The sequence below is a fragment of the Carcharhinus amblyrhynchos genome, chromosome 31 (assembly GCF_965287045.1).
Source record: "Carcharhinus amblyrhynchos chromosome 31, sCarAmb.v2.hapA, whole genome shotgun sequence".
NCBI lineage: Eukaryota > Metazoa > Chordata > Chondrichthyes > Carcharhiniformes > Carcharhinidae > Carcharhinus > Carcharhinus amblyrhynchos.
The window spans coordinates 20,631,022-20,651,672 of record NC_137354.1 but is presented as its reverse complement, the minus strand read 5'-3'; the positions used below and the strand labels follow the sequence as shown (position 1 = coordinate 20,651,672).

At 46.9% G+C, this 20,651-nt stretch overlaps 1 protein-coding gene and 1 long non-coding RNA gene across 2 annotated transcripts in view; one reads left to right on the top strand and one right to left on the bottom strand.

The window, feature by feature from the left end:
* The window catches only part of LOC145360461 (uncharacterized), a 43,679-nt gene extending 24,000 nt beyond the window's left edge, over positions 1-19,679 (bottom strand). The window contains exon 1 of the long non-coding RNA XR_013889719.1: positions 18,972-19,679. This is a non-coding gene — a long non-coding RNA (uncharacterized LOC145360461). The remainder of the gene's footprint in view (positions 1-18,971) is intronic.
* sncga (synuclein, gamma a) lies at positions 1,894-20,242 on the top strand. The gene is given in 7 exon segments (XM_080215677.1): positions 1,894-2,283; positions 8,314-8,354; positions 8,441-8,470; positions 8,473-8,499; positions 8,502-8,566; positions 16,610-16,708; positions 19,697-20,242. Coding segments are annotated over 7 exon segments (396 nt in total). The 5' UTR covers positions 1,894-2,161; the 3' UTR covers positions 19,709-20,242.
* Positions 20,243-20,651: the final 409 nt, after the last annotated feature.

Sequence of the window (20,651 nt, the reverse complement as noted above, 5' to 3'; positions counted from 1 at the left end):
ATTTGCGTGAAGAATCTCATCAGATGCTGAGAAAAAATATCCTTAGATTGACAGAGAGATTCTGCTGATAACCAGTGTAGTGAAGGAGTTTCACCAATGGAAGGCATCTCACTGTAGTATCCAATCACTGTTGTATTTATTCCAAGATGATAACCAGTGCCATCAATCGCCTCTGCTACGGTGCAGAGATGGGCTTTATGGTTAGTTGCGTACAGCTACTCCCTCCAGCATAGACCAGGGGTGCAAATATTGAATGTGTATGTGTGCAAATATCGAATGCAAATATCAACCTCTTTCCTCTGCTGCAGACAGTACCATCACCTCCTATACCGCAAGAAATGGTATTGGTATTGGACCTGATAGAGACTTTGCTAGTCTCATCTACCCAGATGAAAACACAGATCTAAAGGGCCCCAGTGTTGTCCAGAGTGAAGAGGATGGTGTTATAAGGTTAACATATGATAAGTCAGAGCAAACCCCACCAGCAGAATAGGATGGACATGACATGTGAGGGTGACATGTCATTGTGGAGTCTTGTGTTGTGCCAGCCCAGGGGTGATGACTTTTAATACAGGAATTGCACAATGCCCACACCAGATAGGGTATAGAAAGGGAAAAGGTCACTGATACAATTCCCCAGATGCCATGGTGGCACAGTGGTTAGCACTGCTGCCTCACAGTGCCAGGAACACGAGTTCAGTTTTGGCCTTGGGTGACTGTACAGAGTTTGCATGTTCTCCCCGTGTCTGCCTGGGTTTCCTCTGGGTGCTCTGGTTTCCTCCCACAGTCGAAAGATGTGCAGGTTAGGAGGATTCGCCATGTTAAATTGTCCCTTAGTGTCTAAAGATGTGTAGATTTGGTGGACTGTCTGTGCTAAATTGTCCTTTAGTGTCCAAAGATGTGCAAGTTAGGTGGATTGGTCATGCTGAATTGACCTTTAGTGTCCCGAGAGGTACAGGTTAAGTGGATTGATAATGCTAAATTGCCCCTTAGTTCCAAAGATGTATAAGTTAGATGAATTGGCCATGATAACTTGTCACTTAGTATCCAAAGATGTGCAGGTTAGATGGATTGGCTATGCTAAATTGCCCATTATGTGTAGGTTAGAGGGACTAATGGGTTAAATATGTACGATCACAGGGAAAGGGCCTGGATGGAATGTTCTATGGGAGAGTCAATGCAGACTTGATGGGTTCAATGGCCTTCTTCTGCACTGTTGGGATTCTACAATTCTAAATCTTGGGGTGAAGATTAAGGGAGGGGAGGTATCTGGCTGATCCTTGGTGGTGGGTTTTGGAAAAGTTAGTTTCAGCTCCCCCAACGGGGAAGGGTCAGGAGAGTCAACCTGTTCCCATTATTCCCAATGCCTGGAGTGATCCTGAGGAATGACCAAGGAAACAGGTGTGGCCGTGTATCACTCCCGTCCGAGGGAACAAATGAATGTGTTAGAAGGTGAATTGGAAGCAAATCTAAAAGTACATATTTTTATCTCAACTTTTAACATATTGCTTGCAACAGGATAGCAACATACATTATACCTCTTAAAACTTCAAAAATGACCCATCTCTGCAGCTCGAGCACAAAAAGCAGAATTTAATGTTGCAGCTATCTTTCCCTGTGCCGGCAGTTTTAACAATCGATCGGGAAAATATACATATGTCTTTTGTTATGCGAGGGCAGGGTTGCTTTCTGAAATGCACAGAAAGAGCCGAGCTATGAAACAATATTAAAAGTGTGGCACTCTGCAGTATTTGAGAATGATGGCCACAAAACCTTTGCAGTTTTTTTTTGAGGGGCTGCAGTGATTCTTAACCAGTGCTGTCGAATGTCTGGAAGCCACCCAGAGAGGGGGGGCGGGGGGAACCAGACATTCAGTGAACCGCTCTCCCTCCCCGGATCAATGTCATTAACAGCAAGCGGATATTCAGAAGCAGTGCGCGCACCGGTAGCAGGGCACATCATAAATAGGGCTGGCAGGGCTGAGGACTTAATCAGTCGTTGCAGGGAGAGGGAGAGACACTGTTCTTAGGACGGAGTGGTGATTTTTTTTTCCAAAAGAGCCCTCAAAGCTAGTTGCCAGGTGCAGCAGCTGAGAGTAAAGCTGAAAAGAGTTCTCTGCTGAAAGACCTCATCCCACTTTTAACGGTCCACTCTTCCCACTATGGATGTCCTGAAGAAAGGTTTCTCATTTGCCAAGGAGGGAGTGGTGGCTGCGGCAGAGAAAACCAAGCAGGGCGTCCAAGATGCAGCCGAGAGGACGAAAGAAGGGGTGATGTATGTAGGTAAGGGCATCGCACCTGGGGCAAGTGTAACCCAAAAACCACTCCTGCGTTACATTTCTCTAGTTCATTGCTGAAGGAGAAGGATTTTTTGTGTGTGTTGGTCTTTGCAGGTGCGTGAGGGGAGATCAGATTAAATCGCCAAGTAGTTATTAAAAAAGACATCCCACTGAAGAATGAGTTAAAATATAAACGATTGGACAGTTCATAGTGTAATTTTACTTTAGGGGAAAAAATCTCAAAACTAAATTCATTGCACTAAAGGAAAAGGCTTTATTCCCATTATCTAATAATAAGTTCTGCAGAATGTTTAACGTGCACCTTTTTTTAACCACTGAAAGCATCTTTTGGTTCCCACTGCAGACTGTATCTGCATCCTGCCAGTCTGTGCTCCATAGGGGCTGTTATCACAAAATACTGACACCCCTGGGACAATTCGATCAGGTGCAGTCCCTTTGGTCTTATGGTCTTTGGATTGAGCGTTGCCAAATCTGTCTTTTTTTCTCTTCTGTTTCTCTGTAATGAGATCCTTGTTCTAAAGTGAGAAATGGTGCAATGGTTGTACTGGAGCGGGGGGGGGGGGGGGGGGGCGGTGGTGGGTTGCAGTAGACAGGAGAGTTGCTGCAGAAAGTGAATATTCCGACCATAAAACCAGCATCCCCTTAAAAATCCACCCTCAGGAGCGAGATTATGGGGCTGATTAATTCTTTTAGACTTTTCCCCAATTCCCCCTCCTCCCCACCTTTATTTTGTTCTGTGGAATCAGATTAAGTTGGGAGGGGGGTCTGAAATGCTTTCTGAGGGAGAATTGCTAAAGGTTGGGATTAATCGGGAGAATGGGGATTTTAGTTCCATCTCACAGAATCAGAGGGCTTTGCAGCCGCAGATCTTTGTCACGCAGGGGGATCATGACACAGCAGATATAACCAGGGGAAGCTGCCTCGCATGTTTAATAGTGAGGAGGGAGGGCATCTCAGGGCTGCTTTACGCATTTTTAACACGAATGGGTCAAAAGTCCCAATGGACAGAGTGCTGGCAGATTTTGATGCTTTAATCTGAGAGCCGGAGCACGCAGAGGGTTAGTGATTACTGCTGGCCCAGGGTGAATTGATGAGTGAGTGATGGGTAAGGAGGGTGCTGGCACAGAGTGTCAGTGACCCATCACATTGCGGCAACACATGTCTTTATTCAGCACCTTGCACTTGGAGGCAATTTACTGATGCCCTTAATCTCAGCACAGGATTTAAAAGGATGTGGGGTGGGGAAGAGAGATAGGGGGAATGGGGTGGGGAAGAGAGATAGGGGGAATGGGGTGGGGAAGAGAGATAGGGGGAATGGGGTGGGGAAGAGATAAGGGGGGGGGGAAGAGTGGGGAGAGGGACAGATGGGGGAGTGAGGTAGGGGAGAGGGACAGATGGGGGAGTGAGGTAGGGGAGAGGGAGGGATGGGGGAGTGAGGTAGGGGAGAGGGAGGGATGGGGGAGTGAGGTTAGGGAGAGGGAGGGATGGGGGAGTGAGGTTAGGGAGAGGGAGGGATGGGGGAGTGAGGTTAGGGAGAGGGAGGGATGGGGAGTGAGGTTAGGGAGAGGGAGGGATGGGGGAGTGAGGTTAGGGAGAGGAGGGATGGGGGAGTGAGGGGAGGAGGGGGGAAGAGGGAGGGAGGGATGGGGGGAGGAGGGAGGGAGGGATGGGGGGAGGGAGGGATGGGGGGAGGAGGGAGGGAGGGATGGGGGGAGGAGGGAGGGAGGGATGGGGGGAGGGAGGGATGGAGGATGGGGGGAGGGGGGAGGAGGGAGGAGGGAGGGAGGAGGGAGGGAGGGATGGGGGAGGAGGGAGGGGAGGAGGGGAGGAGGGATGGGGGGAGGAGGGAGGGATGGGGGGGGGAGGGGGGGAGGAGGGAGGGAGGATGGGGGGAGGAGGGAGGGAGGGATGGGGGAGGAGGGAGGGAGGGATGGGGGGAGGGAGGGATGGGGGGAGGAGGGAGGGAGGGATGGGGGGAGGGATGGGGGGAGGAGGGATGGGAGGGAGGGATGGGGGAGGAGGGAGGGAGGGATGGGGGAGGAGGGATGGATGGGAGGGATGGGGGGAGGGATGGGGGGAGGAGGGAGGGAGGGATGGGGGGAGGAGGGATGGGAGGGAGGGATGGATGGGAGGGATGGGGGGAGGGGGGGGAAGAGGGAGGGAGGGATGGGGGGGGAGGGGGAGGAAGAGGGGAGGAGGGGGGAGAGGGAGGGAGGGAGGGGGGAAGAGGGTGGGGGGGAGGGGGAGGGAGGGATGGGGGGGATGGGGGGAGGGAGGGATGGGGGATGGGGGGAGGGAGAGAGGGAGGGGGGGGGGAGGGAGAGAAGGGGGAGGGAGAGAGGGAGGGATGGGGGGGAGGGAGAGATGGGGAGGGAGAGAGGGAGGGATGGGGGGGAGGGAGAGATGGGGGAGGGAGAGAGGGAGGGATGGGGGGAGGGAGAGATGGGGGAGGGAGAGAGGGAGGGATGGGGGGAGGGAGAGAGAGGGAGAGAGGGAGGGATGGGGGGGAGGGAGAGATGGGGGAGGGAGAGAGGGAGGGATGGAGGGAGGGAGGGAGGTTGGGGGGAGGGAGGGAGGGAGGTTGGGGGGAGGGAGGGAGGTTGGGGGGAGGGAGGAGGGAGGTTGGGGGGAGGGGGGGTGGGGGAGTAGGGTGGGGAGAAGGAGGGGAGGGAGGTTGGGGGAGTAGGGTGGGGAGAAGGAGGGGAGGGAGGTTGGGGGAGTAGGGTGGGGAGAAGGAGGGGAGGGAGGTTGGTGGGAGGGGGGAGTAGGGTGGGGAGAAGGAGGGGAGGGAGGGGTGGGGAGAAGGAGGGAAAGGGAGTAGGAGGAGGGAGGGTGGAGTGGAGTGGGATGGGGAAGGGATGGGGGAGTGAGGTATTGGGGCGGGAGGGTAGAGGGGATTATGGGGTGGTAGGGTTGGGGGCCAACAGATTCTTCCAGACCTAGAGGTGTTTCTTTAAGCCTCTTCATTGTATTTTAGAAAAGATAGTGGGATTTTCGCTAGACTAGTTAATCTAGAGGTTCAAATCCCACCACTGATGGTGGAATTTGAATTAATCTTTTAAAAAAAAATTAAAATTCTAATGATGACTCTGAATTGTTTAAAAAAATTTCACTAATGCCCCTTTAGGGAAGGAAATCTGGCTGTAGACTCACAGCAATGTGGTTGACTCTTAAAGGCTCCCTCAAGGGCAATTATTGACCCAGCCAGAGACACCCACATTTCTAATTGTGAAATAATTAAAAATAAAATAACGTTTTTTTTGAAAAAAGAAGCAAAAAAAGCAAAATATTACTGAATTCGGAAACAGAAAATGTTGCAATATTTCAGGTCTGACAACAGCTGTGGAGAGAGAATAGAGCCAACATTTCAAGTCAGGGTAAAAATGCAGACAGCCCAGTGATGGGGACGTGCACTCACCTGAGAAGAATGAAGGGAGAAAGGAGGGGGGAGAGATGGGGGAGATGTCAGCACACTCTGAATAACAAGAGGACGATTACAGTGTTACCAGCCCACCAGGGATGGTGGGGGCTTTGTGAAGCGGTCGGTGGGTGTGTGCATTCAATTATAGCTCCGCCAAGGGAGGGGACACAACATGAATTTAAAACCTCCTTTGCAGCATGGAGAGTTACTGCAGTCTGTCATTAAAACCCTGCAGGAGCTCAAAGCCATTCCAAACCAGCAAGAAACAACTAATGCCTTTAAGCAGATAAAAAAAAGAGGGTCCATTAGACATCAGGGATAAAAACATCAGGGATAAAAGACAAGAAAGGAGGAGGAGAGAATTCTCTAAGGGGATTGGAACATAAAGATTAGAATTTTTTGTGGACCAAGAGAAATGATGAAGATTATCTAGCAGACGGGTTAAAAATAAATGCACTGTGTATTGTGCAGTTACACAGATTTAAAAAAACTACTGGCTTGGTCTGTGATACCCAGAATGTACAAGCGGCCACCCAAAGTCCAAAGATGTGCAGGTTAGGTGATTGGCCATGCTAAAATTTCCCTTAGGGGACTAACTAGAATAAATGCATGGTGTTATGGGGATAGGGCCTGGGTGGGACTGTGGTTAGTGCAGACTGGATGGGCCGAATGGCCTCCTTCTGCACGGTAGGGATTCTATGATCCAACACTCAATGTGTGGCCTAACCAAAGACTCTGCTCAAAGCTCAGGGAGCTCCGTTCAGGGTGGGGATTTGTTAAAGCCGCAACTTCTCCTGATGGATCAATAAGTAAATTTACAATCGGGTACGATAAGGTGACAGAAAGCTCTGGAGTCCGTCTCTTGGTTCGGGGCCAGCCACTGATGGTGATTAATTATATTTATATAATTAATCTCCTCACCTAAGTTAAAATTGAAGCCGAAGCCTGAGATTGCTCAGACCTTTACAGACCTGTGCCCTCTGAGCGAGGCTGTTTCTACATGTTGACAGCTCATACAATGAACATTACAGGAATTAAGACAATAAAATGCCAAAAGTAGATTTAATGTTCACAAACCATACCCACAACTTTAAAAAAAACTTTAAAACAATTAATAAATCTTTAGATCTGCCAACATCCCAGCCTTTAATTTGGTTTGGGGCCCTGTCAGGTATAATCTCATTTCTCTTAATTGTGTCAGGTTAAAATATTTAGAAGCCTTTTCACTTATTTTCTGACTCCCCCACCCTTCCAGCACCCATTTTTGATTTGGGAGGAAGGCCACCCCAATTAAATTGGATTGGGTATGAGTGATGGGTTTTACTATTGAACCATCATATCGGATCACAGTAAAACAAATCCCAAAGACCCAGCCTCAGTGTTTGGGGGGGGGGGAATGGGTGGGGGGGGAAGGGTGGGGTTGGGGGTGGGGGGGGGATGGGGTTGGGGGTGTGGGGGGGGATGGGTGGGGTTGGGGGTGTGGGGGGGGATGGGTGGGGTGGGGTGTGGGGGTGGGGATGGGTGGGGTTGGGAGTGTGGGGGTGGGGATGGGTGGGGTTGGGAGTGTGGGGGTGGGGATGGGTGGGGTTGGGAGTGTGGGGGTGGGGATGGGTGGGGTTGGGGTGGGGCCCCACACCCCAAGCATCAATGCATTTATGCAGTGTGACTCAACTAGATCCCCATCTAGTGATGATAATGACGGGCGTTTTTGCTCCTCTAAGGGCACCAGCTATGTGATGGCAAAATTCTAGCTTTGATGGGAGGATTGTGTTGTCAGCAGAGAGGCCCAGTTTGAGGCCCAGGTTATAAAGGAATAAATAAACCCCTTTTCATTGTTAAAGAGGTGTTTCGCTAATTGAAAATGTACATTTTGGATGCCAAGTAACGTGAGATGCTTCTCTGTGTGTGTGTTTCTGTCTCTCTCCTTCCCTGTGTGTGTGTGTGTGTCTCTCTCTCTCTGTGTCTCTCTCCTTCCTGTGTGTGTGTGTGTGTGTGTGTGTGTGTGTGTCTCTCTGCGTCTCTCTCTCTTCCGTGTGTGTGTGTCTCTCTGCGTCTGTGTGTGTGTGTCTCTCTCTCTCTCACCCTGCGTGTGTCTGTGTTTGTGCATGTCTCCCTCCCTCTCTCTCCTTCCTGTGTATGCCGTCTCTCTCTCTCTCTCTCTCTCTGTCTTTCTCTGTGTCTGTGTGTATGCGTCTCCTCTCTCTCTCTGTCTGTGTGTGTCATTTTCTCTCTCTCTCTCTCTCTCTCTCTATATATATCTGTGTGTGTCTCTCTCTCTCTCTGTGTCTGTGTGTCTCCGTCACTCTGTGTGTGTTTGTGTGTGTGTGTGTGTGTGTGTGTGTGTGTGTGTCGCTCTCTCTCTCTGTCTCCTTTTCAAAGTTCCACCTTGGTGTGAAATCCTAGTCTTTGTGTACAGACTGAAAGTATCATCAGGAGCCAACAGTCTCACCCTGTTAGACAGCAGCACCTTCGCCAGAGCATGGATAGCAAACGTAAATATTTAAGAGTATTTCAATCCGCGAGGTGGCCCCTCGCTCAGCAGTTTCTCAAATTGCACCTCTGTAATATCTGGTGTTTATTTTCCTCCAAATAGCACCAAAACAAAGGAAGGAGTCGTACAAAGTGTGAACACAGGTAAACCGATAACTCCTTACTGAATTAGCTCTTCCCTCTCAAGCCTCGGCTGTGTCACTGAGATGTCTTTTGTCTCTCGTTGGCAGTGGCTGAGAAAACCAAGGAGCAGGCCAACATGGTGGAGGGGCAGTGGTAGCTGGAGTCAACCAGTGGCCAGCAAGACGGTGGAAGGAGTGGATAACGTAGCAACAGCCAGTGGGGTTGTTAAATTGGTGAGAATAGCATTGCGTATATTGGAAACAGTTTGGAACACTCTATGCGTTGCCTCCTATTTCCCAGTTCTACTGCTTTATATACTGCAATCTGTCAATCACTATCAAGGCGGGCATTTATTGGGTCTGGAATGAATTATCACACATGTCCAGACTGGGTAAGGATGGCAGGATCCCACCCCCAGTTTGGCACCTTAATTAGTTCCAAACATTTTTCAAATTCTCAGTCTTGGTGGGATTTGAACTCATGTTTGCACCCCATAACATGCCCCCCACACAACCGAAAGAACAAAGTGGGGTAAAAGGGCTAAGGCACCAATACGCAGTGCAGCAGAGCGAAGGACCCTCGCCACTACTGCAACCCACCCCAGTAAACTCATTGAATTCCCAGTCTCATCCTTGCTGCTGTGAGCATAGTGCCAATATCAAAAGCAAAACAGTAGTATGATCAACCCATTCTCTTGTACCCTTAATTTCCCCTTGAACTGAGTGGCTTGCTCAGCCATTTCAGAGTCACACCCATTGCTGTGGCTCTGGAGTCACATGTCGGTCAGATCAGGTAAGGACAGCAGATTTCCTTCCCTAAAGGACATTAGTGAATCAGATGGGATTTTACAACAATTGAAAATGGTTTCACAGTCACCATCACTGATGATGTGCTTTTAATTCCAAGATTTATCAATTGAATTCAAATTCCACCAGCAGTGGAGGTGGGATTTGAACCCATGCCCCAGAGCATTGGTCTGGGCCTCTAACCTGGTAGCCCAGCGGTTAGCACTGCTATCTTACTGCTCCCAGGGACCAGCGTTCGATTCCTGGCTTGGATCACTGTCTGTGCAGAGTCTGCGTGTTCTTCCGGTGTCTGTGTGGGTTTCCTCCAAATGCTCCAGTTTCCTCCCGCAATCCGAAAGACATGCTGGCTAGGTGCATTTGGCCATGCTAAATTCTCCTCAGTGTACCCGAACAGGTGCTGGCGTGTGGCGACTAGGGGGAATTATCAGAGTAACTTCATTGCAGTGTTAATGTAAGCCAACTTGTGACAATAATAAATGAACTTTAAACACTGTGCCACCATTGCCTGTATCTGGTGGAGGGAGGCTATAGGAAGAGAGGCAGCAGAGATTACCTCCTCATTAAAGGAAACCAAAAGAGACAGTCAATCATATGGATGGCTTTAATGAACAAAGCTCTGACTGGGCACTGTGATCAGCTCTTGAATCTAACCCAGCGAGCAGCAATGAAAGCCTCCTTGTTCTTGCTTTTGGCAAGCTCTCACAATGTGGTTTCCAGCCATCAAAGGTATACAGGACAAAGCAGTGTCTGGGTTTATGAAGATAGAAGATGAGGCAGGCTAAAAGATTGAATAATATGGAGGGCAGCATTGCAATGCTGGAGAAACTCTGACTGCTTACCCAACAGAACAATGTTAGAGGAACCCTATCTGCTAACTCACCCGTCCTGTAAATGATCAGAGAGATTATAGTGGCACAGTGGTTAGCACTGCTGCCTCATAGCACCAGGGACACGAGTTCAATGCCCAGCTTAGGCCACTATCATTGTGGAGTTTGCACTTTCTCCCCACATCTGCGTGGGTTTCCTCCAGGTGCTCTCCCATAGTCCAGAGATGTGCGGGTTAGATGGATTGGTCATGCTAAATTGCCCCTTGGTGTCAGAAGGAGTAACTAGGATAAATGCTTGGAGTTATGGGGTTAGGGCCTGAGTGGGATTGTGGTCATTGCAGACTTGATGGGCTGAATGGCCTCCTGCACTGTAGGATTCTATGATTAAACTCCCTTCAGAGGTTACACTGGTTTTAGGATGATCATGAATTAAGCTGTTTGTTTTACATCTCACCCGATGTAAGTTAGATGGAAGAGAAGGTTAAAAGGGCATGACACAAGCCACCAGTGTCGAGGTTGGGAGGATTGGCCGTGTTAGGTATGGGAAAGGGCCTGTGTGGGGTGCTCTGTTGTGGAGTGGGTACAGATTCGATGGGCTGAGTGGCCTCCTCTGCACTGTAGGGATTCTATGATAAATCTCTATTGCTGCTTGATGGTCAATAGGAAAACCGAGCTTCACCTCCACAGGTCATTCGAAGTGAGTAAATGTATTTAATTCTCCTGCATCACCAACCCAGGAAAGAATTGAAGGGTTTAGAAAGGGTAATAACAAGGCTGTGGCAAAAGAAGAGACTTTAGTTAGGGCTGGTTTCTCTAGAGGATTGAGGGCAGAGTTTAGATGTCAGTGAGTCGGTAACAAGCAAGCATGACAACAATACAAGGACAAGTTGGGACAATGTGGATAGTAGCCCTTTAAAAGGACTGGCAGAGGCAGCAATGGGCTGAATGGTGGTCTTTTTGTGCTGTAACATTCTCTGGTGGGGCCATTTGTTACCTTTGACTAGACAGGGTAGATGGAGGGAGGATATTCCCGATGGTGGGGGAGTCCAGAACCAGGGGTCACAGTCTGAGGATTCAGGGTAGACCATTTAGGATGGAGATGAGGAGACATTTCTTCAACCAAAGAGTGGTGAGCCTGTGGAATTCATTACCACAGGAAGTAATTGATGCCAAAACATTGAATGTATCCAAGAGGCAGCTGGATATAGCGCTTGGGGCGAATGGGATCAAAGGTTATGGGGAGAAAGCAGGATTAGGCTATTGAGTTGGATGATCAGCCATGATCATAATGAATGGCAGAGCAGGCTTGAGGGGCTGAATGGCCTCCTCCTGCTCCTATCTTTGACATTTCTTTAGCTGACCTTTCTGCTGATTATAAAGAGTCTGAACATTTGCTGCATTCCCATGGAGATTGGCTGTCCGGCGTTTGGACCGAGTGTGGTTCTGGGTAGGTGGCCGCAGGAAACTATTGATTTTCCAGCCAGTAATCGTGTCACTGGATCAGTGAATTCACCAAAGTTTCTACCAGATTCCCCTTTCTAGACTCAAAATCAGTTTATGGAACAACATTTCAAAATGAATTAAAAATAGACCTCTGATACTTCTGTACAAAATCTAAAAATCAATTTTCCTCCATTTATGTTTTTTCCTTAACTAAAAAAATGGAAGAATTAATTATTGCTCCTTAAAGCATCTCGATCAATTTTAATCAAAGTTTCAGAGCTGATTTTATGGGTGGAATTTTCTGGAGACAATGGGAGAGTCTGGCATCCAAAGAGAGAAAATGCTGGAAAATCTCAGCAGGTCTGGCAGCATCTGTCAGGAGAGAAAAAGAACTGATATTTCCAGTCCAGACAACCCCTTGTCAACGCTGGCAGCAGAGTTGGTAAGACCCCCTCCCAGCCTGGATCTCTGGGTTACAAGCCCAGTGATATTACCATTATTCCACCATCACCCTCTGAAATAATAGGGGATAATTGGCCAGGAGCTGGCGTCTGATGCCTAGTTACTGTTGGGGAATGCTGGACCAGGAGAAGATTGGGTTGGTTTTGAGGGAAGCCAAGCTTGCTGCTTCCAAATCATAAAATCCCTATAGTACAGAACGAAGCCATTCAGCCCATCAAGTCTAGACTAACCACAATCCCACCCAGGCCCTCTCCCCGTAGCCCCATACATTTACACTAGCTAGTGCTCCTGATACTAAGGATCAATTTAGCTTGACCAATGCGCCTAACCCTCACATCTTTGGACAGTAGGAGAGCACTAGAGGAAACCCACGCAGACACAGGGAGGACCTGCAAACTCCACACAGACAGTGACCCAAGCCAGGAATTGAACCCAGGCCCTTGGCGCTATGAAGCAGCAGTGCTAACCACTGTGCCACCGTGCCATCCATGCAAAGACCCTGGCTTGAAGACTGACAACTTGGAGGTTTCAGGAGAGGAGAGCGATGGGAAAGTGTCAGTCTGTAAAAGAATAATGGATCAAACCTTTCCCTGGTTACTTCTGGGTCTGTTTGGATGGTATTTGACTGACAATGGAGCAACTCAATCCAGGGCACGTGAAGAAAATGACCCAGTGGCAAAGCTGGCAGTGTTCATTGCCACACTGAATAACAGTTTTTAACCCAAGTATGAGCTCCATCCATTTTACACTTGGACATTGCAGCATTGCTGTGCACAGCATGGGTTATCACCACTGGCTGATGAGTAACCGTAATTTCCTTGGCCAACAAAGGTCATGATTACCCATCTCTGGGCCCAACTCCCGCCAGCAACTTCAACACTGTTTACTGTTGTGTTTAGTGGTTCATTGACGGAATAACAAATGCTACATTTAGAGTTTGGAATGTGTAAAAATAATGACTATTTTAAAAGTATAGACACTTTCTGGTGTGTGTGTGTGTGTATGCGTTGCTTGGCTGTGTGTGTACTTGTGCATGTGTGTATACACGTGCTTATCTATGTGGATGCATATATGTGTACATGTACTTGTCTGTGCATGTCTGTGTGTATGCATGTGTGTCTGTGTGTGTATTTGGTTTGTGGGTAAGGGCTTAGACTTTGGTGTTAAGGACAGGCTCTTGCTGTTCAATTCACCTGAGTGTTCAGTCTCTCCTCCCCCCTCTGTCCCGGGGATGTCTCCTGGGCTGGGTCCCGGCTGCTGCTTCTCCTCGAGATGTCCTTGAGAATGCTTGCAGCATGCTCTGCGTTATTTAGCAAACGCCTGTCCTGTGGGTGTGACACCTTTGGGAAGCATTTACTGCAATGCAGATGCGGCAGTCACGTGAGACCTGCCTCTCCCCTTCACGCACATCCTCCTGTTAACTAGGGCTATGTCTCTGCGTTGATATCAGACCTGATCGGTGAAGGTTTGCAGGGAACTGCCAGTGGCTGGCTGAGAAGTGAAACACACTGGGTGATGTCTGAACGGGTTAATCTGAGCACAGGAATAGCTGACGCACAGAGTTCTTAAAATAGCCAAGACAGAGCTTGCTCACACGAGGCAGAGCTTTGAGCTGCTGCTCTGAGTTGGGTTGATTTCCCTCCTGACCCTTGTTCCTATAACGTCTCAAATCTGAAGTTGGCGAATATGAAACCGGTACAAGCTTAGGCTTGGTGTTTTGTGATAAAATGCCATCTCTCTGGAACTTGGGTCCAGTCCTGAGTAACCAGGAGAAGTTGCAGTAAATAGGTCAACGCTGGCCTTGGCTAACAGATATCCTGAGATACATTACTCTGTGATACGTGACTCTGTTAGGGTGGCCAGTTATGATTAAATGTATCCCTGGAGGTTTCATTACCAGATTTATCCCCCTCACCCCTCGCTACCTGCAAGCCCCCACCACCCGCCAACAATCCACCACCTTCCTCACCCACATTCCAGCCATTAGCCGGCCAACACATCCAGTCTCCTGACATATGGCCTTTCGACACCAAATGCAAAGCAAAGAAAGGCTCATTATCCAATTGGATGATGCTTAACTGTCAGCCAATCAGCAACCCCCCACCCCTCCAAAACTCCACACATAATTATATCAAGTAATGTTCAAATTCCAAATATGGACATTTTTTTAATGTCCCGATGAGTTTTCTCCAGGGTTACACACAGCAGTTTCTTGCGGGACTGAACTTCCATTTCTGGAGACTCCAAGACAATCCTTTTATCTTGTATTTTAGAAACAAGACTGGAGAGGTTGGGTTTATTCTGGGTTGGGTGGATTGGCTGTGCTAAATTGCCCCTTAGTGCCCCAAGATATGTAGGCTAGATGGTTTGGCCATGCTAAATTGTCCCTTAGTGTCCCATGATGTGTATGTTAAGTGGATTTAAAGTTTATTTATTAGTGTCACAAGTAGGCTTACATTAACACTGCAATGAAGTTACTGTGAAAATCCCCTAGTCCCCTCACTCTGGTGCCTGTTTGGGTACACTGAGGGAGAATTTAGCATGGCCAATCCACCTAGCCAGCACATCTTTTGAACTGTGGGAGGAAACCCATGCAGACATAGGGAGAATGTACAGACTCCACAGTGACAGTGACCCGAGGCTAGAATTGAACATGGGTCCCTGGCACTGAGGCAGCAGTGCTAAGCACTGTGCTGCCCAATTTGTGGCCGTGGTAAATTGCCTTTTAAGTGGATTGGCCATGGTAAATTGCCCCTTACTGTCCCAAGATGTGTAGACTAGGAGGATTAGTGGGGTAAATATGTGGGGTTACAGGGATAGGGCCTGGGTAAGATACTCTGTCAGAGAGTCAGCACAGACCTGATGGCTGAATGGCCTCATATGATCACAATCCTTAGAGCAGACAAGGTGACGCTACTGAGATGTTCAAAATGATGAACAATTTAGACAGGGTAAAGAAAGATATTCTGTTCTCACAAGTTGGTATGTCAGTGGCTAGAGGGTCACAGTTTCACGGTGGTTAGCAAGTGAGCTAGGAGTGAGATCAGGAGAAACTTCTTCACTCAGTTGTTTGGATTTGGAATACACTGCCTGGGAGAGTAGTGGAGGCAGATTCCATAAGAGGTTTCAAAAGAAAACTGGATACACATTTGAGAGTGAATTCAGAGACAGGACGGGAGATTAGCTGGGTAGCTCTTTTTGGGGGCCAGTGCAGTCATGATGGGCTGAATGGTCTCCTCCTGTACTGTAAAATTCTGATTCTATATATAGCGCTGTCGAAGCTTGGCATGCTTTAATAGTGGAACTCACAGGGCGATGAGGGGAGAGAAAATTTAGGACTTGTTTAATATGTTCTAGCACAGAGCCAGTAATGGACCAGTTTGTATTGAATTCTCCAAGAATCCAAAGGCAGCTTCCAAGGGAGTGATTGGCCGGAATTCTACAGCCGTTCACACCCCTGCTGCTGGCGAGAATGGAGAATTAGGCAATTGGCCAATTCTCTCTTGACAGCAGTGGGACTGGAGAATCCCAGCTGCGGCCGAGGTCAGAGAATTCCGGCCATTGTGTCGTTTTATTTAGTGGTTCATTTTGTGCAAATCGGGCTGAGGAATGTTAATGTTCAGGAGTGGAATATCCAGAATGGGTATCAAATATTCCCAAATCAACTACGGCACAATTCAAAACAGAGGGCAGATCTCTCGCTACTCTGCATCAATAACATTGCTTATAGAATCCCCACAGAGCAGATGGAGGCCACTCAGCCCATTGAGTCTGCACCTACAACAATCCCACCCAGGCCCTAACCCCATAATCCCTTTCATTTATCTTGCTAATCCCCCTGACATGAAGGGGAAATCCATCTAACCTGCACATCTTTGGACTCTGGGAGGAAACCAGAGCACCCATAGGAAACCCACGCAGACATGGGGAGAATGTGCAAACTCTGCACAGACAGTGACCCAAGGTGGGAATCAAACTCGGGTCCCTGGCACTGTGAGGCAGCAGCGCTAACCAGTGCTGTTTGCAGCGAATGTGGCAGCTATATTTCATACATCCCAGTCCCACAAACAACTTGGGTGTCCAGTCAATCTATTTTTGACTCAAGAAAGGACGTTGATAGGATACACCCAGAAAAGCAAAGATGCCTTTGAACTAATTCAAAACCTATTGCCAGGGGTGGAATAGCAATTAATAAATCCACTGTACCCTCCATCCCTCTCCAGGTATACACTGATACCAATTCACCCTGTTCATGCAGCCTTCTGAAATAACTGTTCAGATGCCCAGTGTCCCATCACTAGATTCTCTTTATTTACAAACTCTGTTCCACTCCCAGAGTGCCTCAGGTACATGGTCAAAATCTGGAATCCCAGTGGACCTGACACTCCCATTTCTATATGCAGGCGAGGCTCCCTGATTGGGCAGGCAATTATAACCCCCATCAGGGAACTCATACTCCAAGAGGCCAACTCCGAGGGCCTCGTTGAGATCATTACACCTCAATTATAAATTGAATTAGACACGTACGGTCCAAATTGATGTTAAAAGTGATTTATATGTTGCTCCTGCAAGATGTGGTGATGACAGTTACACTTTTTGAATTTGTTAATCTTTCAGTGTTTTTTATAGTATGCATGGTTTTCTAAATCATATTGAGAAGGCCCCAGGTGAGTACGTGCTAAGTTACTTCCTTACTCAGCAACAGGGGCTGACAACTTGTACAACTGTGCCTTTCTAGGATGAACATGGTAGAGAGATCCCTGCAGAACAGGTGGTTGAGGGAGAGCAACAGACCTTGGCGGAACCACTGGTGGAAGCAACAGAGGCCATTGAAGAGGTAGAGTATTGGTCTATGAAGAAGACTTTGAATCATCCTTTTCTCTTCCTCTCCCCCCCAACTTTTCTTCATCTTTCTAAACGTACTATTTTTCTTTTAGTGGCTCCAGAACCCAACTCCTTATTCTTTGTAGCCCACTCTTGTTCATTGACTTATGAACCCTTCTATTTCTTAGTTCTGTTGGTAGATTATACAATGCGGTGCTGGTCAATTATCTGTGTGGAAATGGTCAATTTTGCATGCCGAGGGTAACCAACATTACAATCCAGGTCAGAAACACCAAGGCATTTCATGGAGTCAGCTTAGATCCTAAGTTTTGCATTTGAAGTTTGGTGCAGGTCAGTATAATATGCTTCACTCCAGGTATGATTCAAAGGACCCAGTCGGGAACTTTTATCAAACGTTTAAGAATATCTTACAAGACCACTAACAATTTTTACCAATTACAAACAACAACAAAAATCAACATGATATTGTATAAACCTTAATAGCTAAGAATATTATTCCAACACAAGCACTCCTACAAACATACAGCCCCACTCTAGGCTTAACACAAAGTAAGTATTCTCAAGTGTTGCTGGATCTTGTAGCTTTGCAACACCTGCTGTGAATTAGTCCTTTAGATGGAGAACTGAAACTCTGACCTCCTTGTCCCAGAGCTCCCAGTACACCTGAAGGTAGAGATAGAGCCACTGCAGGACCCCTAGCTTTTAGCCAGCAAACCACTTCAAGACCGAGGCATTCCTTGTCTCTAGCTAGCTAGCCACCAAGAGCTAAATTTCCAATACCAGGGAGTGACACAGGAATACTGCTTCCAGTCTGCAGTTATAACAGCTTCTAACTAACCAAATGGAAAGTAAAGTTCCCCTGTGAGGGGAGGAAAAAAATTGCCCCACTTCATCTGTCAATCATTCTTACCCCAACAATTCAAAAAGGTCATAAACTCCAGGACAGTGTATTTGGCCCAGATTAAAAATAAACAAGAGCCTATTCATGTGGCTGTAGCAGCTATACGAGAACAGACAGCTCTTTGCCTGTGTATAACCACAGAAAACATGCTTAAAATACAGTTCTTAAAGGCACAGTAGCACCAGACTAGGCTAAAGAAGGTGATAGCTTAATGGAAGCTCCAGGCAATGGAATACTCCATGGAAATGAAACCAGAAGTTACTCATTATTATCAACTACTATATTTCTCAGACTAATTTCCATTGAGAAAGAAAGCCTCTGTGAGAGGTATCAGTTGTGGTTAGCTAAGGAAGTTAAGAACGATGTGGAGATCACAGTAAGAAGTCTCACAACACTAGGTTAAAGTCCAATAGGTTATTTGGAATCTCAAACTTTGAGTGCTGCTCCTTCATCAGCTGACTGCATATAATGTGGCTAAACAGATTGGTTGTCAGCCTGTAGGTCCTTCTGATATTCTTTACGGTAGAGAGTAAGAGTAGGAGAGTTTTCTGATCAGCCACACTGCAGAAAGCAACGGCAAATCACAGCAGTACTTTGACAAGCATTTCCATAGACCCATCTACTGGATGTCCATGGTCACCAGTACTATCTTAGGACATGGGGTTGCTAGAGGAAGAGTAGCAGGCCACTCAGATAATTGTAATATAATCAGGCAGAATCAATATTTATTTGTGAAAACAAAATTGTACTTTAACAAAGTTACCAGAATCCTTTGGAGATGTAGCAAGCAGCGTGGATAAAGGGGGACCAGTAGATGTAGCATACTTGGATTTCCAAAAGCATTTGATAAGGTACCACTTAAGGGGTTTCCACACAAGGTAAGAGTTCATGGTATTCAGGATGATGTATTAGCACGGATAGAGAATTGGCTAACTAACAGAAAACATAGAACAAATTCAGTTGGAATGCCACAGGGGTCAGTGCTGGGCCTCAACTGGTTACCATCTACATTATAATGACTTTGATGATGGGACCAAATGTATTGTGGCTAAATTTGCTGACAATACAAAGATAGGTTGGAGAGCAAGTTAAATGAAGATCCAATGAGTCAGAATAAAGACATAGTGACTGGGCAAATAATTTGGGGAAACATGAGATTGTCAACAAGAAGAATAGAATAAACAGAATATTATTAAAAAATAGTGAGGGACTGGAGGACAGAGGGATCTGGGTGTTGTTGTACATGACGTACAGTGAGTAATTGGGCAGGCACATAAAATGTTGGCCTTTATTGCAAAGAGGATAGAGTTTCAAAATCTTACTACAACTGTACAAGACATTGGTGAGGCCATACCTGGAACAGTGTGTGCAGTTTTGTCCTCCGTACTTGAGAAGAAATGTTCTTGCATTGGGAACAGTTCTGAGAAGGTTCACCAGGCTGATTCCTGGGATGAAGAAAAATTCTGAGGAGAGGCTTGAGTGGGTTGCACCTAAATACGCTGGAGTTTAGAAGAATGAGAGGCGATTACAGATAAAATTCTGATGAAGTGTGACTCTGAGAAGATGTTTTCCCTAGTGGGGGAATCTAGAACAAAGGGAGACAATTCAAAACTAAGGGGAATTTCTTCTCTTGGAAAATTTTTCGACCCTGGCATTCACTTCCACACAGAGACTGGGTCACAGAATATACTTAAGGTTGAATTAAACAGATTTAAACATAAAATCTAGAAGCAGTAGTTCTTTTGGTTTGTAAGGAGTGTCTAGACAAATACGTGAATAGGATGGAAATAGAGGGATATGGTCCCCAGAGAGGTAGAGGGTTTTGGTTCACACAGGCAGCATGGTTGGTGCAGGTTTGGAGGGACAAAAGGCCTGTTTGTGTTGTAATTATCTTTGTTCTTTGGTTTACGTGCACCCTTGAGATTGTTGACTTGCAGTCCCATGTCAAGGGCAAACTCATTCAGTAAAGCCCCTGACTCTATGTGTCGTGGGACACCAACTCTGACATGTCACAACATCAAGGGTGTGTCTACCCACACGATGGTCAATTCTAACAGAGTTGTTTTTCCTTTCCTACAGACTGGAAAATGAGGAGTTGTCAATTTCTCAGGAGATTCTGGGAGCTCTTTCCCTCTCCGCTGAACGTACACACCAGTGTTGCCATAGAGAATTGAGGACCACAGGTGTCAAGCTCCTAATAGCTAACTATAAAGAAGGGGAAATTTCCCAAAGCCCTTTCACTTTCACTCACCTCCCTATTCTGTGTCTTCCTCCCATGTCGGTTACTAACTCCACAAGAGTCCCTTATATAACCAATCTTGAGCTGCTATTCATTTCATCACATCCACCTGTCTAACATCGCTCACCTTTGGAACACCACTCTATGTAACCATCGTCTGCTTTTAGCCACCAAGTTACATTGACGATTGCAACGTGTAATAATGCCATGCATGCTAATCAAATAGCTTTGTGTGTTGGCATTTAAATGTTCTGAGATTTTATAATAAATATCCAGATTAAAATAAAAGTTAACAGAGCACTGCATCATCCTTTTTATATTTCTGAATCTTTACCATAAATGTCAACCCTGAGGGTAACAGTTATCAATCGATCAAGTTCACTAAATTTATCTGCATTTCTTTGCTTTACCAGTGATGAATGGAAGGTTTTGTTTTCCCCTCCCTAGTTTGACACGCATATCAGATATGGCACAGAACATGAGATTCACCAATGCACCTCAGCATGAACTAATATTGGGGTGAAGATGGTATTTAATGCGGGTGATAATTTTCTGATCTCCCCCATTTAGCTAGAGTGCTGAAGACAGTCCTGGCATTGCTGCCTTTGCAGAAACCCACTGGAATTAGGTGCCCCAGGCAAGAAACTCCAAGGTGTTTTGTGAAGTTAGCCTAGACCCTTAGATTTACATTTTATTTTGGCATTAGGGCAAGCATAAGATGTTTCACTCCAGTATGATTCGAGTGACCCACTTGGGAGCTTTTATTAAACAAACTTAAAGAACACAGTTAGAATA